We start from the raw sequence: 27439 nt of genomic DNA, 5'->3' as shown, positions 1-27439 counted from the left end.
ACGGACCGCGAGATCGCGACCTGAGCCGAAGTCGGACGCTTCACAACTAAGCCCCCCAGGCGCCCCCAGACTTCTTTCTTCTAAGCATAGGCAAGGCAAGGAGGTATTGTCAGGGTCCCCTTTTACACAGGTGGTGAGCCCAAGGTCACACAGTAGGGCTGGGGGCTGAGCCTGTGTTCAGCCGACTCTTAAAGTTCCTGCTTTTTTATAGGTGCTTTTGAAAAAACGCTCTCCACTGTGGAAACCTCCAGACAGGCAAGGCGAACACGGTCGTCTGGGGAGTCCCGCAGCGGCGACAGGTGCCAACGTTCTGCTCTCCGTGTTTGCCCCGCACCTGCCCCTCTTCTCACCCGGCCTCTGATACTGTTGCTACTTGGATACTTCCTTTCTGTAGGTAAAACGTACATGCCCTGAAACGAACAAACCTTACAATTAGTACAACGTGTTGTAAGTTAGTACAATTTTCTAGGTGGCCTGGGGTTTTCTTTTCGTGTCTTTATTTTCTCGCTTTTCTAACAATGGGCTGGTACTGTTTTTTTTTTTTTTTTTTTTTTAATTTTTTTTTCAACGTTTTTTATTTATTTTTGGGACAGAGAGAGACATAGCATGAACGGGGGAGGGGCAGAGAGAGAGGGAGACACAGAACCGGAAACAGGCTCCAGGCTCCGAGCCATCAGCCCAGAGCCGGACGCGGGGCTCGAACTCACGGACCGCGAGATCGTGACCTGGCTGAAGTCGGACGCTTAACCGACTGCGCCACCCAGGCGCCCCAGTACTGTTTTTATAATAAGGGGGAAAATAATGAAATGGTGATTGAAACGTTAAAGGAGTTCCTTTGGGCTGGTGTCCTATCCCCTCCGTTCAGCGACAAGGCTCCGGGACCCCCCCAGGCCGACTGTGTTTTCCCACACACCCCTCTTGAGCCTCTTGTTCCCTCCTAGGACCCTGCCGGCCACTCCCAGACTTTGGGGAAGGCTGGGTGGCCGCCCCTCGTGGCTAGGAAGGGCCCTGGGCAAGCAGGGGCTGAGGCACGGCAAGCTGTCCTAACTCCAGTCCCTGCTGCCTCTCGGGGAACCCCCACCTTCAGACGAGGAGTGGGGGCTCCCTGGGACGCCTCCCCCCAGCTGATGCAAGGCTGGGCGGGGCTGGCCCGGGGACAGGTTGCCAGGCAAGCAGCTGGGGCTCCTCCCAGGGTAGCTGTGGGTGGCCACGTTGCCCGGCGACCAGGTGGCAGCGTCCTTTGAGCTGAGACGGCGCAGCCGCGCCCAGCCCTGCCGGCTTCCCCCAGGGACCCCCGGGGCCCTGTCCCTATTCCCTTAGCCCAGAACAGCTGGTGCCTCTGGTCACAATGAGCGTCGTTCTCTCCAGGTGAGCGGCTCTGCGCTGGCCTTGGCCGGGAGGGAGGGGGCAGCAGGGTTCGGGGGCCTGATGCACCAAGAGGGATGGGGGCGGCCAGGACTGCTGGGGGCGGGCAGCGGTAAGGGGCGCTCTCCCTCCCACACGACCCCACCTCAAGGTCAGGGGAAGACGGGGCTCCAGACCAGGGAGGCTTCCAGAAGCTGACCTCTGCTTCTCCAGCATTACTGTCCACAGCTCCGGGGAAGCCAAATTCACAGGGTCCAAGCCCTCTCTCCCTCACTCATGTCCACTTGGAAAATCTCCCTTCGAGCCTCAGGGCCCAGCAGACAACATCCCCCTGTGGGGTCGTCCCTGACCGCACTCCTCTGGCCAGATTCTACTGATGCTCTCCTACAGCGTGCCTGCCCCTTACCCATTCGTTTTGATGCCTGGTTGCTCTGAGGGTCACACACTCAAGGCTGCCTCGGGACCACCCGGTGAACTTCTTTAAAAATACAGCCCCGTTAATAACGGGGGAAACCGTGTGTGCTCCAAGCAGAGGAAACAAGGGAATCTCTACACTCTCCACTTCGTTTTCCTGCAAACTTGAAACTGGCCCCCTAAAAAGGTTTATTCTTTTTTTAATGTTTATTTTTGAGAGAGACAGAGAGACAGAGCATGAGCAGGGGAGGGGCAGAGAGAGAGAGAGGGAGACACAGACTCAGAAGCAGGCTCCAGGCTCCGAGCCGTCAGCCCAGAGCCTGACGCGGGGCTCGAACTCACGAACCGTGAGATCATGACCTGAGCCGAAGTCGGACGCTCAACCGACTGAGCCACCCAGGCGCACCTAAAGTTTATTCATTTAAAAAAAAAAAAAAAAAAAAACCCTTCAGGGTTCGGAGAGAGGAGAGAATTTCCACAGCTGGGGGGAAAGGCAAACTCAGGGGATTTGGAGGAAGAGGCCATCGCAGCTAGGAAGAGAAGAAGAATAACTCTGCCAGGAATAGAAAAGCCCCACTCAGGGTCCCAGGGAGGGTAAGACTGGATTTGGAGCCAAAGCAGCCTTTGCATTCCCGCCGGCCGCTTGACCAGCCCTGCCGCCTGGCCAGTCTCCCGAATCGGCCTCGATGGAACCGGGAGGGAGGGACCGGGCGCCTGACCGGGCGCAGGGTGGCAGGCGGGCGACCCTGTGTGGCTGTCCCGACCGGGGCCCAGAACGGCCTCTCGGGCCCCACCTCCCCAGGGACAGCCAGGTGAGGGTGATGGAGGACACGGTGACCGACGCCGAGAAGCACTTGGGCCAGTTCTGCTCGATGCTGGCTGCCTACACCCGCAAGACGGCCCAGGTGCGGGACAAGGCCGACCAGCTGGTCACACAGCTCACCGACTTCGCCAACACCGAGCACCCCGACATGCGGGCCACCTTGAGGAGCTTCGCCGAGGACCTGGCCAAAGTCCAGGATTACCGGCAGGCCGAGGTAGGCGGGGTGGCCCCGGGGGGATCCCTCGCGGGGGGGTCAGGTCTGAGGGCGGAAGCCGCGCTGCGATGCTTCTAAAAAGGTTTACATACGTCCCAAAGGGACAGAGAAAGGATTTCTCATCGCAGGTTTTCTAAAAAGAAAATGCTGGAAGGAAAGCGGGGAGGAAAGTCCCTTTGCCTTTGGATTCGTGTTTATCCCACAGGATAAGGAAAAGGAACGGGCATGGGGGGATTCTAAGATGGGACTCCCATCCGTCAGGCCAAATTTTCAGGCCACTGGGCGTCAAGGCATCGGCCTCACCCGGGAATTTGCTAGAAATGCAGGTTCTTGGGCCTCACGGAGAACCTGCTGAGTCAGCACCCCTGGGGGCGGTGCCTGGCAATCAGGGTCTTAAGGAGCCTCCGGGGGAAGGGGTCGGGGACTCCTACACTTGGCAGTTAGGCACTGACTTGGGGCTGTGAGGCATCCACCCCAAGACCACGCTGTGCCCTCGGGGACTGCATAGCGCACTTGGCTCAGTCGGGTCTGAATCCCCTGCCCTTCTGGGCTCCCAGTGGGTCTGTTTAGCCCCCGCGTGAGATCGTGAGGCAGGCTGGAGAACTGAAAGAGCCACGGGTCCCAATGAACTGTCACGAAACCCTCAGTGGGCACAGTCATTATACCCATTTCACAGGTGAGGAAACAAGGCTCGTGGGATGAAATGTGCTGCCGGAGCCTTTGGGAGGTCGAGCCCTGAGCTCAGGCGGCGCTCACAACCCTAAGGGACGAGGGACCGCGTCCCGGGCGTCCACAGCCCCCCACGGGCTCCTGCCACGCACCCACCCACGGGTGTGCCCGCGGCGCTCTATCCGTGCAGCCGCCAAGCCTCCCCGGTTCTGTCCGCTCTGACTCTCTGCCTGTCCACACTCCCCCAGGTCGAGAGGCTGGAGACCAAGGTCATCAGCCCCCTGAAACTCTACGGGGCCCACATCAAGCAGACGCGGGTAAGCGGGGGGAGGGGGGGCGGCACTGGCCGACCGGGAGTGGCCCATCTGGACATGCAAGACGCAGCCCTCCTCCCTCCTTCAGGCCGAGATCAAGAAGTTAAAGCAAGTCCAGAAGAACGAGATCAAGCAACTGGCAAAGCTGGGGAAACTGAGGCAGAAGTCACCGTCGGATCGGCTAACGATTGTATCCTTCCCTAGGCCGTGGGCCCGAGGCTGCCGGGCCACACTGGGCGTCCGTCACAGGCGTCCTCTGGGCAGGGGCTGCCGACTCACCTGGCTCCTTAACAGCACCCTCCCCAGTCCCAGGTGAGTGCCCCGCGTGTGTCTGGGCAAGGCCGAGCCCCGTGCAGGTGATGGACAACCTCCCCAAAGAGCCAGGTGAACCTTTACCTGCGCAGGTGCGTGCACAGCCCTGGGCTCAGGATGCGAGTCAGAGGTGCGGGGCCAGCAGTGGGCTGGGGGCACTTCTAACTTGTAGCCCCACTGCCATCATCTAGACGAGGAAGCCGAGGCCGAAAGACGTGACCTGCCTTAGGTCACGCCAGGGAGGTAAGGGGCAGGCGTGGAGCTCCACTCTGAGGGTGCCCGGCGTGGGACCGGGTCATACGAATTGGCTAATTACCTAAAGAACGTTCCACGTGCGGGAATTAACGATCATCGACAGCGCAGCACCTGTTAGGATAGCTCGGCAGGTGCCCCCCGTTTGATGCAAAGCCGCTGCGATCGCCGTCCCCCGTTACAGGCAGAGAAAGTGAGGCTCAGAGAGGTTTAGCGACTTGCCCGGGGTCACGCGGCTAGTCAGCAGGTCTGTCCGAGCAGCGCCTGCCCCTTTCACCACGGTCGCACTCGGCCTTTCCTCCGATGACCAAACTGGCGAGAGGCGTCCATGAGGCAGGGAGCTGACCCAGAGGAAGACCTGAAAATGATCCAGAATAGTGTCCAAAGGCCAGAACCACCCCGTGACACTTCCCACCTCCGGAGCCAGGCAGAGACCAGCGTGCAGAGGGCCTCGGCCGACGCCAGCCACACCACCCACCGGCTGGGGGAGAGGATTGAAGCCTTCCAGAAGCGGAAGCTGACAGATCTTCAGGTAGCGGTGGTCGCCCTGTGGTAGATGTGCTCTGGCCTCTAGGAGTGCGTGTGTGTGTGTGTGTGTGTGTGAGCCCGTGCCTGTCTGCGGGAGTGTGCGTGTGCACGTGTGTGTGAGCGCGGATGCGTGTACGTGAGCATGGGCGAACACCCGTTGCCCAGACGGCTCTCAGAGCCCCGGCTCCCAGGACGATTAATCCTGGCCCGATCTAGCCGCTCAGCGCTCACAGCCCCGCCTCTGAGCACCCGGGCCCGGCTCCCCGCCAGGCCAGTTTGGCAGACTCCGTCCCCCCGACCCCCTCCTCGCCACGGAGGGACCCGCAGCCTTTGCCCTCACTCCCTTCTCCTTTCCTCACCCTCCGCCGAGCCAGCCATGGTTAGGCGCAGGCAGCTGGGCACGGGAGCTTCCTCCTCACGCACCCCTGCCGCCGGCACTGCAACCCAGACTCCTGGGCCCAGAGCCCAGGCTGGTCAGAGAGGTCCCTGCACCCACTCTCGATCCCCCATCCGGTCCATTTCCCAAGTTGCAGCCCCGGGGACCTCACAAAAGGCAGCTGTAACTTGTCTCGCCTGGGTTTAATGCCCTCCCACAGCTTCCCTGGTTCTAAAGATAAAGGCGGAAATCCTCCCCAAGCCTCCGGAAGCCCCAGCCCAGCCTTATCTTGGACGCATCACTCCAAGCTCAAGGGCGCCAAACCCCCGACGCACCCCAGTGCCTTTGCACAGGCTGTGCCCCTCTGCCAGGAAGGCTTAGCCCTTACTCTGCATCAAGGTGACACCCCCTCATCTCCAGCGAAACTCACCTGGACCCCCAGCCCAGTCCGGCCCTGATGTCGATTCACTGCTCTGCTCCCTCTGGGGGCAGTTATCCCGGGGCATGGAGGATAGGTTAATTGTATTTTTAATTCCCTCATTAATCCAACACATGTTAAATACACACCTACCATGTGCCAGGCGCTGTGCCTGGTGCTGGCACACCATAGCCAGAAAAGGAAGGCCCCTGTCCTCATGAAGTTGCCACCCCGGGGAAGACCCATGACGCACGCCATTCGTTAGGGAGTGGAGAGGGTGGGGGGCGACTTGCTGTTCCATGCCTGCCCCCCGACGCTGTGCGCCACAGGGCACGCACACGTGGGGCACGGCACGGCGCCTGGCTGTCGTGTCCCCCTGCCGGGTCCCTGCACAGGGTCCAGGGCCTGGCACTTAGCAGTACTCAGTGAACGTCTGGGAGACGAACGAACAAATAACGCACAAGCGGGAGGGGTGATGGTCGCTGGTGCTCCGCCTCTGTGCGGCAGGCAGGACCCGAAGTCACCAGCAGGCCACCATCAGGCATCTGCTGTTTATGAAGCCCGCGGGGTGCCAGCGAGAGTTGAGCACAAGAGGCTTGGGCTCCCCAGTTAGGGGCCAACAAACGCACGCAGTTGAAAGCGGGCATCCTTTGAACTTTGGGGATTAAGTTTGGAAGAGGCACTTATCCAGACCATCCCCTAAAAAGCGCTGCCAGTTCCGCAAGAGAAAAACAACAAACAAACAAAGAAACAAAAAACCCCTCAGAACTGGAAAGAATGATTACCACCGTATCGGGGTTAGGTCACGTTTCTGTATGTACAATGATCACATTGACAAAAGAGCTCTCTGGCTCCTGTGAGAGCACGTGAGTGATGCTTTCGTCCGGGGGTCCACACCGCTGGGCGTGCGTCAGAAATCTGGAGGGCTGCCTCAGACGCAGATCACCCGGCGACGGGCCCACCCTGGTTGGGCTGCAGAGTCCGCATTTCTGACAAAGTCCCCGGTGGAGCTGGTGGTGATTCGGGGACACGGACGCAACCGCCATACTGACTCACAGGGCTTGGTGAATTGGGACCACACGTGCCCCTACCGTGCAGATGAAGTCACTGAGGGTCAGAGAGGCCACACGCCAGTAAATGGCAGAAGGTGACCACCAGGCCAGCCTCCCAGGGGCAGAAGGAAGGAGACGGGACGCACGTATCCCCATCACCACCTTGGCCTTGGCCCCTCCCCCCTCCTGTGCTCGCTTGGGGACTTCCTCTGAGCCTGCCTCCCCCAGCAGGCACTGCAACGTTTATGTGATGTGGTGGGTTTCCAAACTGCCCACTCCTCCCCCAACACCGAGCCCGTGTCCTGCTGGGGCCCAAAGCAGAGTAGGAGCCTCTCCTCCTAAGCTGACACACAGTAGGAGCTTATGTGAGGCCTGGCACACAGGAGGCGCTTATGTGAGTCCTGGCACACAGTAGGAGCTTATGTGAGGCCTGGCACACAGGAGGTGCTTATGTGAGTCCTGGCACACAGTAGGAGCTTATGTGAGGCCTGGCACACAGTAGGAGCTTATGTGAGGCCTGGCACACAGGAGGTGGTTATGTGAGTCCTGGCACACAGGAGCTTATGTGAGTCCTGGCACACAGTAGGAGCTTATGTGAGGCCTGGCACACAGGAGGTGCTTATGTGAGGCCTGGCACACAGGAGGTGCTTATGTGAGGCCTGGCACACAGTAGGAGCTTATGTGAGGCCTGGCACACAGGAGGCGCTTATGTGAAGCCTGGCACACAGTAGGAGCCCCCACTGGGGCTGGGCATGCAATGGGAACTCCATTAGAGCTTGTTGAGCTGAGCCGAACCATCTGATCTAGAGAAATCGATATCTCTATCACAAAATTACATTCTGGCGAGGTTCTGAGGTCTCTCCCGGAAGATCCACTCACGGCCCATGGGTGACAGAGGCCAAAGGTTTTGTAGCCATCAAGCTGCAAACACCTGTCCTCAGAAGCAAAGGCTGTGCAGATGAGCCCAGGTGACAGGGCAGAGCAAAGCGTGCCCCTTAGAGAGTCACCAAGAAACACGCCCTCTGCGTTTCCGGAACAATTCCTGGGCGAGGCAGCTTTGGAATGGGAACGTATTGTCTGTTCGGCAAAAACAAAAGTAACGTTGGCCTTGGACCTGCCCCATAAGGGCAAGTAACAGTCCCCACCCCCATTCCCCCCTCCCTCCCCCCCCTGCCCCCCCCTCCATATTCAAGATGGCCCCAGGGCTTTGAGAATGTGGTTTATGTGATTCCGCCTCCTCTCCCCACAGAAAATTTTTTTGGACTTTGTCACTATTGAGATGGTCTTACATGCCAAAGCAGTGGAGGTATATTCCAGCGCCTTCCAGACCCTGGAGAACTACGACCCGGAGAGAGACCTCGAGGTACACATCACAAACGCTCCATTTTCTATCTGATGGTGTGGGGCTGAATTTGATTTTCAGTTGTCTCGATTCAGAAGCAGTTTTCATTGGCAACATTTTGCAATGGTTATAATTTTGAAGACTCACTCTGATGAATCCTGGGTCGCCTGGGTGGCTCGGTCGTTTGTTAAGCGTCTGACTTCGGCTCAGGTCACGATCTCATGGATTCATGGGCTCGAGCCCTGCGTTGGGCTCTGTGCTGATGGCATGGGCCCTGCTTCGGGTTCTCTCCCTCCTTCTCTCTCTGCCCCTCACCCTGCTCAGCACACTATCCCTGTCTCTCTCAAAAATAAATGAATAAGCTTTAAAAAAATTTAAAAAAAATTTTTTAATGTTTTATTCGTTTTCTGAGAGAGGGAGAGAGCACAGGGGAGGGACAGAGAGAGAGAGGGAGACATTGAATCCGAAGCAGGCTCCATGGCCTGCTGTGGGGCTCGAACTCACAAACCATGAGATCATAACCTGAGCTGTAGTCAGACATTTAACTGACTGAGCGGCCCAGGTGCCCCTAACAAAAATTTTTTTAATCAAACCCACGAGGGGTGCCTGGGTGGCTCGGTCAGTTGAATGTCTGACTTGAGTTTGACTCAGGTCATGATCTCAGAGTTGTGAGATTGGGCCCCACCTCAAATTCTGCTCTGCCAGCACGGGGCCTGCTTGAGATTCTCTCCCTCTCCCTCCCCTACTCATTCTCTCTCTTTCAAGATAAATAATAAATAAAATTAAAAAAAAAAACAAAACCAGACACAGGAATCAACAACGACAAAGAGCATCCCAGGCTGACGTCTGCCGTAGTTTGGATGTAGACAAAATGCGTATTATCCCTATCTGATCTGATGAAAATCAAGAGCGGACTTATCTAGAAAACACCACACCACACCCAGTGCTGGAAAACGGCTACCACTTGCTGTGGTTATCTTCTGTGGGCTCAGCTGGACGGTCTCGTGCGGGTCTTTCCTGGGTTTTCAGTCAGTTGGCAGCTGGGGCCAGAGTCACTTCAAAGGCTTCCGCACCGTATCTGGCGGATGATGGCTATTATCCGGGTACAGGACAGGCCTCCTGGTTTGCAGAGTTCAGTGCAGAATGAAACCGTGGGCCCTTCGTTCAACAATTATTAAGCGTTTCAAGGGGCGCCCGGGTGGCTCAGTCGGCGGAGCATCCGACTTCGGCTCGGGTCACGATCTCACGGTTCGTGGGTTTGAGCCCCGCGTCGGGCTCTGTGCTGACGGCTCGGGGCCTGGGGCCTGCTTCGGGTTCTGGGTCTCCCTCTCTCTCTCTGCCCCTCCCCTGCTAGTGCTCTGTCTCTGTCTCTCAAAAATGAGTAAAAACGTTAAAAATTAAAAAAAAAAAAAGAATTTCAAGACAGTGACCGCAGCGTGTCAGACGGAACATAGGGTTCTTCCGCGCTCGGGGCCCAGGGCTACGGCCTGAGCCGCATGCCGCAAAGCCCGACCCGCCTGCGTCCTCAGTGGGGCCTGCAGCCCGCGTGCCTACCCTGCCCGCGGCCTCTCCGGGAGGCCCGGCAGCGGGTCGGAAGCGAGCATCCCGTGACAGAGGCAGGCGGAATAGGTACCACCTTTCACGTGTCACTCCTGCCACAGTCTATTTGTTGGACGTGAGTCCGTCACTGAGGACACATTCAACGGGAGGAGAATCCTATCCCGGCTCCCGATGGGTGACGGGTCAAGGCATTTGCGGGAAGCTTGGAAACCACCATACGAGGTTATATGCAGACTGAACGGGCTCCGGGACCTTCGCTCACCTCTGTGACGTTCTTCTAGGGGAAAGAGCAATCTCTAATTTCCTGTGTGACTACCTGGCCCCTCTGGGCCTCAGTGTCCCCATCTATAAAGTGGGGTGGTAGGACCACTGTAGATTACAGCACAGGTGGGGTGGTGCCAGCCGTGCACCTTCTCCCCACCCCCACCCCACCCATCCCGGTCTCTCCCGGCAGGATTTTAGAGCCAAGATGCACGGGCTTTACGGACATCGCGATGCTCGGCCACTCACGGACACCGTCTCCTCCCCAGCTGTCCCGTGGTCTCTCACTGGCCAGGTGAGCCCTGGGGGTGGGGCCGTCAATCCCGCGACAAAGGGGAGGCCGTCTGAGAACAGGGGTCTGCGGGAGATCCTGAGAAGGCGGCACAGCTTGGGGAGCGTGCAGCCCTCCCCCGGGGTCTGGCCTGGACTGGCCTGGAAGCGAAATCACATCAACACGTAAACCGGCCCTGTGCCGCCAGCGCCTGTCCTGAGTGCCCCCTAGAGGCGTCCTGAAGCGTGGCGGCTCGAGAGGCTTGGGCTCTGCACGGGTGGCTCCTGTGCCCTGGGGCCCACGGGTGTCAGAAGCCTGAATTTCTCAGATTTGAGGGAAGTCATAAGGTACCTATACTCCACAACGAGCGCGGCAAAGCACATTTCTGGTTCTACAGGAAAACCCCTCCGTGCTCACCCGAGTCAGATAAAGGAGCAGCCTGGTACCAATCGGGGTAGGGTTAGTCACCCAGTGGGTGGGGGACAAGGTGGGGGCCGCGTCCCACAGTCGAGGGGGCAGGGAGCGTCTCGTGGCTTTCTGACTAATTCTAACGGCAGTGAAGCAAGTAAGTACGGCCCCGGCTACACCACCTGGGCCCAAACCCACTGCGCCCAAGCTGTGTGACCTCAGGACAGGTCCTTAACCTTTCTGTGCTTTAGATGCCTCGCCTGCAAAGCAGGGCGAATAGCAGTATCCCCCTGTGGGATCGTGGGGAGCGTCAGGCGAACAAACCTGCACGAAGCCCCTTAGAAAGGGCTCAGTTCTTGTCCCTGCCCTCGTCATTCCCGCTTGTTATCATTTAGAGCGCTCAGACTGCCCTACGGGGCGAGAGAAGAGAACACGAGGAGACTATGGAAGCCTCTGCCGAGGAAGACCTCAGAGGACGGGGGCGGGCGCTCCATCAATAGGACCAGAACTCCCCAGTCGGGAAAACGGGGGCTGACCCTGGATGCTCAGGGCTGGGGCGGGCTGGGGGGCTCTGGGTAAGGCCCGTGTCCTCTGAGCCTCAGTTTCCTCATCTGCGCAACGGGGCAATCTCGCCGACCTCAGAGGTCACTCTGGGGATCGCTGTGCCCAGCACGGTGCCGGGTACGGAGCAGGTGCTCAATAAACGGGGGGTGCCCCTTAACCTGAATCGTGCTGGGTCTCCTTTCCCACCTTGTGACCCCGGGGACTCGGGTGTTTACACCCGAGAGCGGGTTTAATGTTGAGAGCGCGGCCAATTGGCCTCCAGGGCTGCGGTCACAGAGCGCCACACACTCGGGGCTCACACAACAGGAATTTACTCTCTCGAGGCTCCAGAGGCCTGAAGTCGAGAGCCAGGGGTGGGCAGGGTGGGCTCCAGGCCTCTCCCCCAGCCTCTGGGGGCCACTGGCCATCTCTGGGGTCCCTTGGCTTATACACGGCACCCTGACCTTTGTCTGCACCCTCACGTGGCCTTCTCCCTGCGTGTGTGTGTGTGTGGATCTGTGTCCAAACTCCCTCTTTTTGTAAAGGCACCAGTCTTACCGGCACAGGGATCCACCTACCCAGCGTGACCTCATCCGAACTAATCATATCTACAAAAACGCTATTTCCAAATAAGGCCACATTCTGAGGCACCGGGAGTCAGCATTTCCACATACGGGTCTGCGGGGCCACGAGTCACCCCTGACACGTGGACACGATGCGCAGGGATACCCTTGGGAACCAGGGACTCATCACGGAAGACAAGGGAGGTGGAGGGTGGCAAAGGTGGGGAAGGGAGTGAGCCCCGTGATTCTCTCATCAACAAAGTGGGGGACAGAAGACTTTCAGGGGATCGTTTGCAGGATTCGCACCCTCAGCACACTGATTTTTGTCACCCCCAATCCAGCTCCCTGGCACCTCCTCAGGGAAGCCCACCCTGATTCTACCAGGGAGAACGCTCATTCCCCAAATCACCAAAACATCCTAGGGGCACCCGGGTGGCTTAGTCGGTTCGGCATCTGACTCTTGGCTTCAGTTCGGGGCATGATCTCGCGGCCTTGTGGGTTCGAGCCCCACACGGGGCTCCGCACTGGCAGCCTGGAGCCTGCTTGGGATTCATATTCTCTCTCTCTCTCTCTCTCTCTCTCTCTCTCTCTCTCTCTCTCCGCCCCTCCCCCGCTTGCACTGTCTCTGTCTCTCCCAAAAATAAACCTAAAAACTTTTTCTACTAACTACAACATTCTACACTTTCTATGCAATAATTTCTAAACCAACACCTCGGAGATCGTATTGTAAGTCACACGTAGTCACGTCATAGAGCCATACATCTCCTACGTTTATACGCTCACGCGTGCACCACACACACACACACACACAAATGTCCGTCTTCTTTAACCTCGTCCGTGTCCCGACCCCACCGACAGTTTCCGAAGGAAAATGGCCCTGCTTGGTGACCTGGCCCGCTGTCCGTGCCCGCCCCTTCCCGCTCTGGCCCCGGAGCATCGAAGGGGCGGGTGGTTCCTGATTCCAGGGTTGGACTAAATAAAGCCCGGGCCTGCCTCGCCACCCTCTCTGAAAACGGTCTGGATTTTTCAGCCACTTGGGAAGAGCGGCTCTCTTTCTGGGCCCCAGAGGCACAGGTGGGCCGTGGGGTGGACAGAGCGACTTGTGGCGGCTCTCGGGTGCCACTGGATTTCCAGGGTCCCCCTCTCTGGGTGTGTTTTTGCTTTCTCTCTCCTCCTGATGGAAAGCGAACTCACCCGCTGCTCGCCAGGGCAACTGGTGCAGGTGCCCGCAGGGGGAGAAGGTGCCGCACGGCTTCCGGGCGGGAGGGAAGGACTGACCCGGTGAGTGGGAGCCTCGTCCACGCCCGGGCAGAGAGGAGCTGCTGCCTGGGGACAGCGGGACTTTGGGGGGGGCCGAGCGGCAGGGCCCGGGGAGGGGGGGGGCCCACGGCAGCCAGAGCTCACAGGGTCCGAGCGGAAGCCCTGGCCTTTCAGTTGAGCCACGCGGGGCCAGAGGGCCTCCGCGCAAACTGCCAGACCCGACGAGGACGCACACGTGGTGCTCGGGGGCGCAGGAGTCCCTCCTGCCCGCACCCACGCTGCCCCAGGTCGGCCAGACTCACGGCGGCCCCGATCCAATTCCAAGAACACACAACCCAGCCGCGTGCGTCTGCCCCCACGGCCAAAGCAGACGGGGAAAGACCAACGAGCCGGAAGCGACAGGCTCCCGCCACCCAACCACACGCACATCTGCGGCCCCTGGGGCGGGGTGGCGCGGGCGGCAGGGGGAGGCCACCGGGGGGGACCCGCCAGGCACGGCGCCACCCCTGGCGGCCGCCCTCACCGGAGCCACGCCGGACACCCACGCCCGCCGCCCACTACTGAGCCCCCCGGGCCCACTGCGTCCTTCCAAGCCTCACCTCTCCGCCGCCGCTGGGTCTTCAACTCCCCCTCCTCCCACGTCCTCACCCCCTCCTCCCACACGCTCACCTCCGCCTCTCGCGGCCTCGCCTCCTCCTTCCCCAGCTCCTGCCAGCATCCACCCGACACATGAAGCCACGAAGCCCCGGGGCACCTCCACAGCGGGGCTCGAGGTCGTGGGCGCGGCCCGCACGGTCCCAAACGTGCCTCCCAGGCCGGCGTGACGGCGACCCAGCTCGCTCGGGTCCGCAGGCACGCGGAGACGGGGCGGGGCCGGGAACACGCATGCGCGGGGTGCGGCGGCCGCCCCCTGTCGGCCCTCGGGGGCGGTGCGGGTCGTCCAGCCGCCGGTCGAGGGCGGCCAGGGCGCCCGCTGGATCCCTTATCGCGTTGAAAGTCACACTGAACGGAGACACCCATCCCGTCTCTTAGCCAAAGATCGTTAAGGAACAATTCGTTGGAAACTGCACGGAATGAAATGAATGCAGCCGCAGACATGACTACGTACACCAAAACGCACTCAAAACTGTCCGCAGATGAATTTCAGATGCAAATCTACAAAAACTCTAGAATAAACACAGAAGAAAATCTACATGACCTTGGGTTTGGTGATGAGCCTCCCGCAAGACACCAAAAGACTACCCACCCCCGCACAAAAAGCAGTAACGTGTACTTTTCAAAATGAAGCTTTCCATTCCGTGAAAGACCTTGTTCGGGGACCCGGAGGGCAAGACTGGGAGAAAATATTGGCAAAGCCCGTATCAACAAAGGGTTTGTAGTCAAAATATACGAAGAACCCTCGTAACCCAACGATAAGACAACCAGCCCCACTAAAAACAGGTAAAGGCCTGAACAGACACCTCAGCAGAGAAGACACATCATCACTAGTCACACAAACATAGCTCCAAGCCATGTATCGTTAGGGAATTACAAACCAAAACCTCAATGACCTAGCACTGCACGCCTTTCAGAAGGGCCAGAGAGAGAGGGAGACACAGAATCGGAAGCAGGCTCCAGGCTCCGAGCCATCAACCCAGAGCCCGACGCGGGGCTCCAACTCACGGACCGCGAGATGGTGACCTGAGCTGAAGTCGGACGCTTAACCGACTGAGCCACCCAGGCGCCCCAAGTCCCTTCCCATTTTATAGATGAAGAAAGCAAGGCTCAAAGAATGATTTAGCGGTTGGTGGGGAGGTTGAATCGGACCTGGCCTCTTTTCCCGGGCCACCCCACCCCTGCCCTGTGCTCTTCTGGGTCTCTGCTGCCCTAACGGGGTCCTTCCCCTTCCACGTACTTGCCTCTGAATCCCACCCTTGGCCTGCTGCTGCTGCAGTGCGAGAGGAAGGGACAGAGGTGACAGACTGGGGTTGGGAGCACGCACCCCTCTGTGTTCGGCTGTGAGTGGGTGGCGTTCTCCAGACTGGGTGGGAGAATCGGGACACGGAGGTCAGGCTCTCACCCCAGTATGCGTACCCCATGCTGCCCCCTGGGCCCGGTGTGGCAGCCCCTCAGGCTGAGGACCCTTCCCCCAGGCTGAGGACCCTTCCCTCAAACTCATGAACTATGAGATCGTGACCTGAGCCGAAGGTGGACGCTCAACCGACTGAGCCGCCCAGGCGCCATGGCTGTTGACTTCTTATAACGGGAAAAGAGAAAGCCCGACATTGCACAAAACACGTCTGTCACACCACATTGGAAGGGACCCCGATAAAGGCACCCTGCTTCTGTCAGGGTGCAGTTGGGCTCTGCCTACAGCTCCCCCACCGAGTCCGTGAAACACAGTGCGGAGGCAGCTTGGGCTCAGAGGAAGAGTGTGGGGAATAAGGTTCGGAATTCCCTGAGCCTGCACTGGTGGGTTAACAAGGCATAAAGAATTAGAAAGCCGTAGGACTCTCAAACCCAAGTCTGGGTAAACAAGATAGGTTAAGTATAGAGAGGGCGGGGCAAAGGCCCCAGTATAGAACAAAGGTATACGAGGTGACCAAGATTAGGTATTCAGGGCGAAAGCGTCCCCCAACCTACTACAATAGCAGAAAGCTGCTTTCACAGGAAGGAAGGACCAAATTAGGTAAATAGCGCTATAGATCCCTGCAGCTCCAAGTTGCCCAGAGTGAAGCTAATTAGCAAAAGAAAGGTGCCTTGCTGACCCTGAGGTCGCATGCTCTGTCTTTCCTGTCCCCTGGGCCAGTTTAGATAAACAGAGGTGCTGCCTCACGTCTGCTGTGAACAACCTTCCACCCAACCCAAACCCCTTACCTGGCACATCTTCAAAACCCCCTTTGCCCCACGCCCATGAGTTAATGTTCCCGATTTCATTGTCTCTCTATGCACGCCCATCACGCTTATAAGCCTTTTGATCTAATTAAAACGGAGCAAGGACCCTCACTCGGGGCTCTTGTCTCCTCCCGGACATTAGCCTCTCTCGAATTTTTAATCCTGCGTCCAGCTTTCTTGCTGGACAAGCGAGCACTCCAGACCCAGAGCCTACACAGAAGAGCCAGATCAGGATTCCAGCTAGAAGGGGTTCCAGGCATCCCGGAGGCACGGGCTGAGGTCCAGTCCAGGGGGCCACTCCAGCAGACCCCCACGCGGGCTGTCCCTCAGAGGGACAAGGCGCGGGCTGTCCCTCAGAGGGACGCTCCTCCTCCCGCGCTTCCGTGGGACGTACGTGCATCTGGACAAGACGCTCATGCTCAGCGTAAACGAGGAAATCATCTATTTGACCCCAGAAAAGAATGTTTCCTTCCGAAAAGCCACTCATGCCACTGAAAAGATCGCCAATTCTGTAAGGAGTCCTCATGGATACGTGAAAACAAAAATTAGGCAGACCGGCTTTTTTTTTTTTTTTAAAGATAATTTATTTGCATTTCCACCTTCTGACAATCTGAGGTGCAATATAGACACATATTTTTTTTTTCTTCACGGGAAACAGTTTTGATTTTAGCACTGTTCTGAGACCTTCACCCTTGAAACGTCCTCAGCTTTAAAATACTGTTTGTAGGACATCACCCAATGGGACACAGAGTTGCGTTAACTTTATCAGTGAGAACACCCGCGGCACTGAACTCTACTCTGGGGCGACTGAGAGGCAAGGTCTGGGTGTGGCGGTGGCCAGTTCAGGTCGGAGACCCACTGGCCAAAGGAGAAAGCACGATGCACACATGTAAACCGTCACCGGAAGCCCCAGCGGAGGCCACGGTTTATAACAAAGGCGGCAGACTGACTGTGTTCTAACACATTTACGTATTTTAAGGGGTTGTGAGTCTACTGTGTGAATTTCTAGCATCTCCTAATAATCAAAGGTTTGGCTTGTCTTTCTCAAGGCGTCTGCAGAAGTGACAGTCCCAGGCTTGCGGGAGGCCTCGCCCAATGCGGTCCCCAGCACAGAGGACATCAGGACCCCACCCCTGTCAGAGCTGATGTGTGGGAACAGCGCCCGCAGTGCCTTCTCCTGTCTCCTTTCATGAGCACATGTCCAGGACCCAGGAGGGAACAGGGACAGTCCCCCAATTCTAGGACTGAGCGGTGGGTCAAGGGGGATTTAATAGGCGGCCCCTTTTGGCTCAAGTGCAACCCTTCAGGTGCAGTTCCGGAGGGTTCCAGGTTATGGCGGGCTCTGCTCTGGCTCTGCCTTGTTGAAGCCCTGGATTCTGTAGGCTGAGAGACCCCAACTGTGCGGACACCCTGTGACAGGCCTGTGCGTGGAAGTTACAGGAAGATGGGGCAAACCCAGACCATCCTGTCTTCCAGAAGTGACGAACTTATCCCTTTCCATTAGTAACCACGAGCCCTGCAATGACAGCACGGCCGTACTTGAATCCTGGGGACACTTGAGTCCCTTGGACACAGCTCGGTGGGGTTCCACGTACGAGCTCTGGTCGACTCGGGGAACACAGGCCAGCACCCAGGAAACAGAGCACGAGGCCCTTCCGTCCTCCACAAGGAGTGTGACTCTCGGGCCCGAGGACAACAAGGGGACTGATGATACCCCGCAGGAGGCAGCCATGGAGGACGTACTTAGCATCGAGTGTATTTGCTGAACGGGACACCCTGAAAGCGACTCCTCTATTTGCTACTTGGTGAACCGACACATCCCTATTCCCAGCCACACGGCGACAAGGATGTATGGGACACGTGGCCCTGTGTGGCTTTGCCTGAGGTCTGAACACTACGCGTTGGTCATTAGGGGCACCTCTAGCCAATATAATTCCCCTTTTGGTGAAACTCATCCCCGAGGGTCCTGAGGCAGTCTGGGGGGGTGGGCAGCGGAGACATGGGAACAATGGTTCAAGAGAACTACAAGGCTGGGGGGTGGGAGGGACCCCCACCTGGCAGCTTGGGCCATGACTGGGAACAGGGAGAGAAGACAGCAGCCTGAGCTGGCCGGGGGCGGGGGGGGGGGCTTCACCCCCTCCTGAGGCTGGGGCTGGTCTCCGTCCACTCCGGCCTCCTCCCTCTGGGCCACAGACCCTCCTTCCCAAGCTTCCCCACTGTTCTGGGCAAAGGGCTCGCGCCACCCCCACCGCCACTCTTGCGGCTGCCCAGGCGTCTGCGGTTTTAGGTAATTTGGTAATAAAGCTGATCTAGCCTCACGGGTCCACCTGGATCCCCCCTAAATAAAAGCCAACCAGTTAGGAAGCTGTGATGTGCCGGAAGGCCAGGCGCCCAGCTGGCGGCCTTGACTCGCGGCTGCGGTCACCGCGGTGAGACGAAGCCGCTTACAGACCCGTTCACGGTGTGAACGCTGTCCTCGTCGCATCAAGAGCCTGCGACGGCAGGCGCTCTGCGGGACGAGCGACCCACAGAACGCAGTCCGTGGAGGACCAAACCTCAAGGCTGGGTCTTCTCTCCACGGTAACGAACTCACTGTCTAGCTGGCCTTGGAGAAGTAAGGGGACACGCCGGTTTCAACTCCCAAAAAGGAGGGCAGGGAGAGGCGAGGCGGTCCTCTGACTCTCGCCCCGGGTCTCTGGCCTAACCCCAGCTGGGCGAGCCGGCTGACCTGAACATCCTAGGTTTTGACTTGGGTAGAGAACTCAGGAAATGGACCCTTTGCGGTTCTCCTTTTGGTAACGGAAGAGCTTCTTAGCAAATCCCCCCCCCTTTTTTGGCAATGAGAAAATCATAGCTGACTCCATTTCACTGTACAAATAACTTAGACTATCAGGGTCTGATACTCCTACCTTTGGTTAAACACACATGCACACACACGGCAGGCGCGATCTGAATGGTAACGGGGCCCCTCTTACACGTCTATCAATATTGCCAAAATTAAAGGCTAAACACATACGAAGCTGCGTCTCAACAACGTCCTGTTTTCCAAGCAGGGACCTTCCTATTTGAGAGGACGAGCCATCCTGGCTCACTGTGACTCACACACCCCCCTCCCCACCCGCCCCTGAGGACAGCCAGCGAAAATGAAAATCTGAAACGCCACTGAGCCTCCAGAGCTCCTGGCTTTGGACACGGTACCTGCCAGGACGGGAAACTCTCTTCTTGGGTATAATCTGATGCTTTCTGCATGGAGTCTATGGTTCCTGAGTTTACAAGAAGAGCTGTTAGGGCTTTTAGAGCAAAGCGTCCGTGTGTGTGCACGCCCTCTTCACACGCTGGGACCTCTGACAGTGTCCCCTGTCTGTCTGCTCTGGCCGGGCCCCGGAGGGAAGAGACCGCGTTACAGGGATAGAGGAAAACCACGGTGGCGCGGGCGGCCTGCCGGCCTGCTTTCTAGGTGACGATGGCCAGAGGCACCGGAGGGCGCAATGCCACCACCAGGAGTCGGCATCATGCACTCTGAGCAGGACCCAGGTCTCTGGCAGGGTCTGAGCAATGCCGGGGTCAGACCCGTAGGGACAAGGAGTGGAGGGTTGGTGGGGGGACCCAGGCAACCCTTGCTTTCACCTTCAAGGGCTATTTCAAGAGGCCTATGTGGGCGGGGGGGGGGGGACCTCAAGATCATTTCTGAAGCTAAAGTGCTTGGAAAAGCCCAAAGCAGTCAAAGGTGCATTTCCTTCCACAGGCAGCGTGGTCCTGCGGGCCCTACCCCAGGGGAATATTCCATGTCGCGCCCCCCAGCACGCTGGGAAGTCTCAGAACCCACTTTTCTGCCTCCGGAAATCAGACCAAACTTCTATACAAAAATCTTATATACACAAGGATAAGTCTTCTGTGCACCTTAGAATAAAGCAACGCGTTTCAACGACTAAGAGATGACTGATAAAGCCAACGACACGGCAGCTAAAGGGAGAGCCTTGCGGGGGGCCTCGGACAGACCCCTCTGTGTGGCCCTGATTCTGCAGATGGGGAGGGGAGCACAGCACATCCAGGGGGCGTGGTGGAGCGGCTCAGCAGGGGACCCATCATCTGAAGCAGGCGCTGGAGGGGCCCACACACCCATTCATTTGACCTTAATTCTCGAAATGCATTCCGTGGAGGCATGCACCAGCCCTGGGGCCCAACACTGGCTGGGGGGTGGGGGGACCTCCAGTCTGTGTGACCTGTCCCAGCAACAGGGCTGTGCTCTGTTTGGTGACACTGCCAGACCGGCTGCTGTCACACACACACACACACACACACACACACACACACACACACACGAAGCCATCATAAAAACGAACTGAGTTTCGGGACCCGGTCTTTGGCTGGCAACGTTGCTCAGATCATACCAAGCCTCACATCTCCTCTCCCGTCATCCCCAAGATGCTTGTGCCACAGCTCAGACGACGCGTGCTCGTCTCTGGAACATTCCAAGGAGGCATCCCACGAGGGAAAGCGTTCCGGCACTGGCCGGGTGGGTGACTACAAGGCATGTATTTGCTGCGGTTGAGAGGAGACCGTAAGGTAAAGGCCGAGAGTTGAGGAGGTAGAGGGGGGACACAGGAGGGGAGGACGTGGGGAAAGGAGAGAGCCCGCCAGGCCCACTTCAAGGTCAGTGCCCAAGAGGGGCGGGCGGAGGCAGAGGAATCCAGACTGATGGCCACTTTCACGCCGGGGGAGCCGCAGGCCGGACGCCTGCCATCAGGGGTCAGTCCTCACGGGACGCCTGCCATCAGGGGTCAGCCCTCGCGGGTCACCCCTCGCAGGGGTCAGTCACTCCCCCGCTGTGCCTGGCACAAACCCGGGGAGAAGAGCCGTGGTTCCCAGACACCAGATGGGAGACGAGGGGGCGGCTGCAGAGTCTGCGGGAAAGAGGTCACACGGCGTGCGAGCTAAGGAGCCTCACACCTGCCACCAGAAGCCGCCTCTGCCCGGCTGTTGGTAACACTGGCACAGATTTCTCCGTCATCTTTGTCTGCTTTCGGAGAGCGTGGTGGTCTCGCAGCCGCCAGAGAAACCTCTCTTTTCTGGGTCTCTTCACGGGACACACAGCCCAGGCTTCCCCCAGGGAGCGAGCGGCAGAACCTTCTCTACTTCAGAAGGAGGCCGTCGGCCAAGCAGGCACGCTGCAGACACGTCCGTGCTGATGTGGCTCCAACACAGCCGCGCAGAGCCTGCGAGGTCCCCAGGGTGCCCACAGCCAGGGAAGAAGGTCCTTGCACCGCTCTCCCTCCCTCCCTAAAACAGGAAGGGTGTCTTTCCTCCTGGAGCTTCCTGTGACTCCAGTTCCCGACACACGGTGGGGACCCGACAGAGAGGCGGCGGGAGCCCCAGACCCACCTGGCCCGCCCTGAGACACCCACGGCCCCCTCGGCCCCATGGCCCCCTCGGCACCCCCCCCCACTGTGGGAGCACCCCCTACTCCGTCCCACTGCTTAAGAAAAGGCTCCCAGATGGTCGCCAGGGACTGCCCGGGGTCACTGGCCAGCTCGTGATGTCCTTCTCTGCATCCGCATGTGCACCCCACCCTCTCTCTCTCCTGCTCGTCCGCTTGGTCCTATGTCACAGGCCTGACACTCAGGAGTACGGACAGTCACCTTGGTTTTAGCCATGTAACCCCAGGGACGCTTTGGCATGTGGATGGGGGGAGCATTCAAGGCAGAGGGTGGGTGGGGAGGTCGGGCAACCAGATTCTTCTAACTGCTAGTTCTAGAGCAGCGTGGAGTGGCTCTGGGTGCTGCTGATGTCATGCAGGGTCATCGGGTGGGGTGACAGCCAGTCGCTGGCCCAGGAGAGTGGCGGGTACCCTCAGTCCTGGGGGGGTGCCTCGGGCGACCTCCCGTGGCCTACTCAGCGGTCATCTGCTCGATGTGGTCGCTCAGCAGCTTGTACTGCTCTGCAAAACAAAACAACGTGAATTCTCGGAAGAAAGACGTCGACACGGGCAGGGAGGTCCTGCCCCCCTCATCGACCAAGCAGGATCTCGCCAGGAACGGCGAACCCTGGCTTCTGAAGACGGGCAGGGCCACCGAGCCCTCGGCGGCCAGCACGCTGCACGTCCGGCTCCTGGAAGGGGGCTTGTCGGAAAGCGGGTGCCTCTTCTCGTGGAAATGACGTGAGGCCGGGGAAGGCACCGTGCTGCTGGGCGAACGGCACCGGGGCACCCAGGCCCGAGTCCTACCCACCGCACAGTGCTGCCTGGCGGGCAGGGGCCAGTGTGCTTCCCAGAACCGTGGGGCTGATGACGACATTCCGGGACGTTCCAGGGAAGCACTGGGCATTCTCCTGCCTCCTCAGGCCACTCCTCTGTGGCCCCTTTAATTTGGTGCAGGATGGAGGGCTTTTGTTTTTGTTTTTGTTTTAAAGAATACTGTGTGAATCCAAATTCGTGTAGGTACTTAAGTGGAAGGCCTTTTAGGCCACGGGGGGAAGTTTTGGTAGCAGGTGGGATGACCCACAGAGGCTGTCTGCACTAGTGGATTAGGGGAGCGGACATGTAACGTAGCCTCTTTCGTTACAGAGGTCAGAGCTTCTAGAGAAACCTCGAGACCCCCTAAGCCCGCCCCCGCCTTCTCCGCCTGTCCCCATACCTCTCATGGCAGTGTGGCTCAAGAAACAAAACCAGGCATACGGTGGCCGCTTAGGGGAGGCAACTCAGGGTCGGAGCTTGGCCACAGTCAAGTTCAGAGTCCGAGCGCCAGGTTACATCTTGGTCTTTGGCGGTTTGTAAACACTGAGCTGGTAAGCACCCCCCTCCCCCGACCCCAGCCCACCACCCCCCACCCTGGCCAGTCCTGCTTATGCAATGACAAGTGTCCCACGCATCTGCACAGACAGGAGAACAGGACCGGTGAACCTGCCAGACAGTGTAGCACATTTCTAATTGAAACAGCGGCAATGCTTTGAGCGGGGTGGGAAACTCCCAGCAGGCTGAGCGTTTGTTCCTAAAACCTGACGCCCCCGCCCGCCTCCGGCCCCCGCTCACCCTCGTCCAGATTGCCGATCACCGCCTGCTTCTTCAGGAAGTCGCTGCACAGCTTCTGGTTCAGTCCGAATGCCAGCATGTTGTGAGTGAACGTGCTGGGGGGAAACACCCGTGAGCTAGCACCCTTCCTGTTCCCCGGGGAGGAGGGGGAGCCGGGGCCCGACACGCAGCCCCCCTGAAGGTGCTAGAAGCGGGACTCAGCGGTGGCGTCCCCGGCCAGCCGACACCCTCACCGCGAGACTGGGGTTAGGACGCGCGTTCACTAGGAACCGGAATCCAGCCTCGATGTCACTCGTCGTGTGCTTTCGAGCCATTTGAGGACACGCAGCTACGACGACGTGGTGTCACGGAGGCGTGACGCCGTCGGGGACGGCACCCCCTCTGCCAAGCGTCTCCTCTGGGGGCCCCTTGTCACCGCAGCTGGGCACCACGAGGACGGGTCTTCCCGCAGGAGAGAAGCCCCGCTCGGCCCCGCCCGCCCCCACTCAAGTCAGGGTCCCCCCGGGGTCCCGGATGGGGTGGCCGTCCCGGGCCCTCACCCCAGCTGCCCGAAGGTGATGTTCTCGTTGAAGCGCAGGCTGTCGTTTCTCTCCTCCTGGGTCATGTGGCACCACTTCTCCCTGAAAGCACAGGTGACAGGAGAGGGTCTCGGGACCCCGTCGCATCCCCAGCCGCTCGCCCCCTGCCCTGGTCTACAGGTGCTGCCGGTGCCCGAGCGCGGCCTCCCTGACGCGGACAGGGAGCCCCGTCCCCAAAGAGCCGCTTGCTCTGCGTTCGCGCAACGCCTTCCCGGGTTCTGACACGCTGCCCGGGGAGCCCAAACACACACTTAATCGCCTCGTCCTTCCCGGGACGAGGAGACCCCAAAGCTCACACGCTTCCTACTGACCCAGAGGTGACGTGCGCTTCGTGCTCGCCCAGAACGTTCTCTACGAGACAAGAACACCACCCCCTGTACCCTTCTCCGTGGTTCAAGGATGGGAGGTCCCGGGCCCATCCGACAGGCAGAGAGATGGGCAGAGGGGACAGGGCCCTACCGGCGCCCCGGGGGAGCGGGCGTACAGAACCCATCGGGGAGGCTCGCAGGCTGGCGCCACGTCTCCAGGCCTCCCTGGCTCTTCGGTGGGGTCCGCACAGCCTCTCGTGGCCAGGAGGCCCGGGGAGCAGGGGAGGCTGGACGCGCCGAAGGCCACGCTGCCCTGTTAGGCGGGATCTTGGCTCTGCTGCCTTTCCCCGCCCTGGCTTCCGCGTGGCCAAGGTTTAGGCTCCATGCCCCTCCCCAGAGCACACAGATAAGAGCCCGGTCTGCTGGGGGCCCCCGCACACCGTCCCCCACGACCACCGTGAAGAGGCGCTAGGCCTCCGGCGCCAAGTGAGAGAGTAACGCGGTGTGCGTGTGGCTGTGCACGTGGAGGCCTGAGGACGGAACGGCCCGTCCCGTGTGGGGGCACAGACACCAGCCCGCACAGCGTGTGGGGTGGGGAGGGGGTTCTCTGGGCGGCATTAATCCTGTGTCGCGACTGAGAGCCGTCTCCAGCAGCTCTCTGCAGTGTGCCGTCTCCCCCTCCCCTGGCGGGGCGCCCCTGTCTCCAGGGGACCGGGGTCCGTCCAGCCCCGGCACGGACCGCTCCGTGCCCGGCCCCTCGGGCTGCCGGCAGGGGCAGATGCGTCTGTGGAGGAGACGCGCGTTTAAGCCCATTTCCCCTTAAAACTTAAGCTCTGGGTGATGAGTCTGACTCGACCAAGGTTAGGAGAGAGAAAGAAGCCGAGGGAGAGAAGAGGCGGAGCGAGGGAGTGAGGGGTGGGGGCAATGGAGAAGCCAAAGGAAGAGCAAAAGAACCAAGAACATCGAATCTTCGCTGCTCCCCACCCGCCGGGCCCAGGGCCACTCCTGCCGCTGCGGCTCAGTGGGAGGCCACAGGGCATCAGGGGCACGAGAGCCGTGAGGGGCGGGGTCACTCCCCGTCTCCTCGTGCCGATGACAGGACGCCCATGAAGAAACCCAGAATATGCTTCCAGGCATGATGCTCATCCCATCCCGTTCTCCTTCCCACCCTTTCCCTCCAGTGGTTACCCTTAGGATTGTCCAGGCCCACAAATCCCCATTCCACCATCGGGCCTGCCGTGTACAGTTGCACAGGCTGTGCAGTGCACAACCCCACACCATGTAGGAATGACTCAGGGGCTCTGACCCTCCTGACCTGGATGCAAAGGTGATTCTTTTTGCCATGGCTAGGGCTAGAAGTGGGACATTTAATCTGACCTCTGAAAAAAGAGGTGGGAGGTCATTAGCAAGCCACTCATCAGGTGACGCCTGCAATCGAACCAATTCCTTACAACGGAGTTCAACACCCAGTGCTGGTCGAGGTCTCACAGCACACGGAGGGCAGAGCATGTGTCTAAACTGCCACAGTGGGAATTTGGAGGTGAGCAACAGACACCTTTGGAAAAGGAGGCTTTTCTGCCTCGGAGTATCATCAGCCGAGTTTACCAGAAAGCAGATGGAATGCTGGCCTCCCACCCCGATCTCGAAGGAACACTCGCCCTTCGTCCGGGCGAGGCCCGGGGCGTGTGTGTGCGGTGGGGGCGGGGGACAGGTCCTAGATGCGTGGGGTCCGACCACGTCTGCCCTGGGTGAGAGGGCCCAGGGGGCCCGGAGGCCGGCATCCCCTTGTGGGCTCCAGGCCGACCAGTCTGGAGGTGGCCGGGATGTTCCAGCCCTGCTGGGCCTCAGGCGCGGTGCTAAGAAGCCTTGCCCTTGGGAGGCCGTGGCTAGTCGCGCCCCCGCCCACAGAGACTGTGGGAATGCGGGGGGGCTTTGTCCTAACGGGGGCATCCCAAGCCCAACTGCCTCTTTTATAGCCATCATAAGGCTGCCCAAGAAACAAGATTTCTCATCAAACAATAAGCACTAAAAAGACATCACCGATTAAAGGAAGCACACTTTGGGAAGTTTCCAGCAAAGAAACAATCATTGTATCAGAAACCGTATTTTGAAGAGGCAGGCCTTTCACTCTGAAAATATATTACAAAACATCTCTGACAAATACGAAGGTCAAACGATTAAAGTCAGACCCCACCGTGGCTCGAAGGAAGCAGCCCCGTTCTAGGCCCTTCTCTTCAGGGACCCCCCCCCCCCCCCCCCCCGCCACACACACGCACACACAGACTCCATGCCGCACGGTGGCCGGGAAGGAGGGGGCGGCTGTCCTCCCTCCCTGTGGCCCCTGCACACCTCGGCGCCTGGCCGCGGAGAGGCAGGCACTCCGCACCCGTCCATGGCTTCGAGCCGGGACCGGGTTCCCCGGCGTGAAGTCAAGGCGGGGGGCTCGAGGGCGGCTTAGGAAGGGCCGGAGTGGCGAGGGCAAGGCTGGAGGAATCGGACTTCGCGGCTCACTGTCTGAACCGACCCCGGGCCTTCTGGGGTCTCGAGTGCCCTATCTGTTTCCTCTTCCTGGTGCTCTGTCCTCTGCGACCTCCCACCCGTCGCCGGCCTGTCCCAGGGCCGGGCGTGCCCCCGAGTCTGGGCTCCGCCCCCCGCGGCAGCTAGCGGGCAGCTCCCGCCCTGAGGCGGCCCTGGCGGGGACCCCGGCCCTGTAACATGAACAAAGTCACGTGGACACACACCTCTTCTTCTCCTCCTCTCCAGCATCCCCTCTGGAGCGGCAGCAGAAACAGGTAAACAGAGGAACATGTCAAAGTCATGCAAGATATGTGGATGGAAAAAAGAGAACAGCGAAAGGGGAGCGTTATTACAGGCAGAAACAGAGAGACGCAGAGAGACGGGGTACTCGAGACTGTTCGTCCGCTGGGGGCCCGACAGCTACACAAGCGGCAAGAGGAGACCCCGTCCGCCTACAAGCATCTAAGCATTTCCTGCAGCCTGGCTTCCTGGCAGAGCGTGGAATTCTCTCTCTAGAGTCTCCCGGATGGTTCCAGCATCTCCCCGCTCGGCGTGCTCCCTCCGCCTCCCTCGGGAAAGGCAGCCGCAGCACGCCGCAGGCCACCCCGCCCCGTCAAGGTGAGCTGCCCCCCAAAAAGAAAGGCTGCACTTGGGATCCCCCCAGTGCTAGCGGACCGGTCTTAAACGGCACGCACGTGCTCCCTCCTGCCAGGGAGAGTGACTGGGGGTGGGGGGGGGTCTCCCCCCGGTTAGAGAGGTTCAGGGGCTTCAGGGTCCCATGACTGGGGAGGGGGCCGATACGGGGACGCGGGACCGGGAGGGCTCTGCCGCACTTTCCTGCCCAGCCGCCATACACAGTGGGCAATGTTGGCTCGCTGTGGCCAGAGAGGCAGTGACCTCCAGCCTCGGTGCCTCCATGGAATGGTTTACAAAAGGGGTCTCCTGACGTGGCAAGACCACCCTCGGGGATGCTGGGGAGGTCTGTTCAGGCTGCAGACCAGAGGTGCAAAGCTGAATGTAGCAGCCGTGTCTCCAGACATCAGCTCTCTGAGCAGAGTCCGCGGCGGGGGCGGCCGGTCCTGCGCCCCACAGTCTTGTGGCCGCGGGTCGTGCTCAGGATTCTGATTTCTTACAGCGACAGGCAGAGTGGAGCCTGGGGGGGTCCCGATGGTTTCATTCTGGGGGAGTAG

General features: G+C 59.4%; 2 protein-coding genes and 1 long non-coding RNA gene across 8 annotated transcripts in view; 1 reads left to right on the top strand and 2 right to left on the bottom strand.

Moving 5' to 3' along the window:
- LOC131499105 (uncharacterized) overlaps positions 1-13782 on the bottom strand; it is a 61900-nt gene extending 48118 nt beyond the window's left edge. The window contains exon 1 of the long non-coding RNA XR_009255727.1: positions 13615-13782. This is a non-coding gene — a long non-coding RNA (uncharacterized LOC131499105). The remainder of the gene's footprint in view (positions 1-13614) is intronic.
- On the top strand, positions 1218-11306 carry CIBAR2 (CBY1 interacting BAR domain containing 2). The gene is made up of 9 exons (XM_058706849.1): positions 1218-1368; positions 2582-2816; positions 3734-3802; positions 3888-3989; positions 4240-4241; positions 4787-4895; positions 7987-8100; positions 10094-10195; positions 10975-11306. Exons 1-9 carry the CDS (start codon positions 1349-1351, stop codon positions 11077-11079), a joined length of 858 nt encoding a protein of 285 aa, XP_058562832.1. The 5' UTR covers positions 1218-1348; the 3' UTR covers positions 11080-11306.
- Positions 13783-21445: 7663 nt separating the features above from the next.
- Positions 21446-27439, bottom strand: part of KIAA0513 (KIAA0513 ortholog) — a 58078-nt gene continuing 52084 nt past the window's right edge. For 3 of the 6 annotated variants that reach the window (XM_058708257.1, XM_058708258.1, XM_058708259.1), the window contains exons 10-13: positions 26474-26503; positions 23386-23466; positions 22847-22941; positions 21446-21757 (exon numbers count right to left, since the gene is read on the bottom strand). In XM_058708257.1, the coding sequence (XP_058564240.1) occupies positions 21708-21757; positions 22847-22941; positions 23386-23466; positions 26474-26503 (256 nt within the window). In that variant the 3' untranslated portion in view covers positions 21446-21707. The other 3 variants (XM_058708260.1, XM_058708261.1, XM_058708262.1) reach the window with 3 other exon arrangements.

Source organism: Neofelis nebulosa, chromosome 17, assembly GCF_028018385.1.
Source record: "Neofelis nebulosa isolate mNeoNeb1 chromosome 17, mNeoNeb1.pri, whole genome shotgun sequence".
NCBI classification, from domain to species: Eukaryota; Metazoa; Chordata; class Mammalia; order Carnivora; family Felidae; genus Neofelis; species Neofelis nebulosa.
Note: the sequence above shows the minus strand (reverse complement) of the source record. Positions and strands in the feature narration are given on the sequence as shown.

Coding starts and splice junctions, on each gene's coding strand:
- CIBAR2 (XM_058706849.1), top strand. CDS start 1,349: ATGAGCGTCGTTCTCTCCAG. Junction 8,101..10,093: donor ACCCGGAGAGAGACCTCGAG/GTACACATCACA, acceptor CTCTCCCGGCAG/GATTTTAGAGCCAAGATGCA. Junction 10,196..10,974: donor CGTGGTCTCTCACTGGCCAG/GTGAGCCCTGGG, acceptor GTTATCATTTAG/AGCGCTCAGACTGCCCTACG.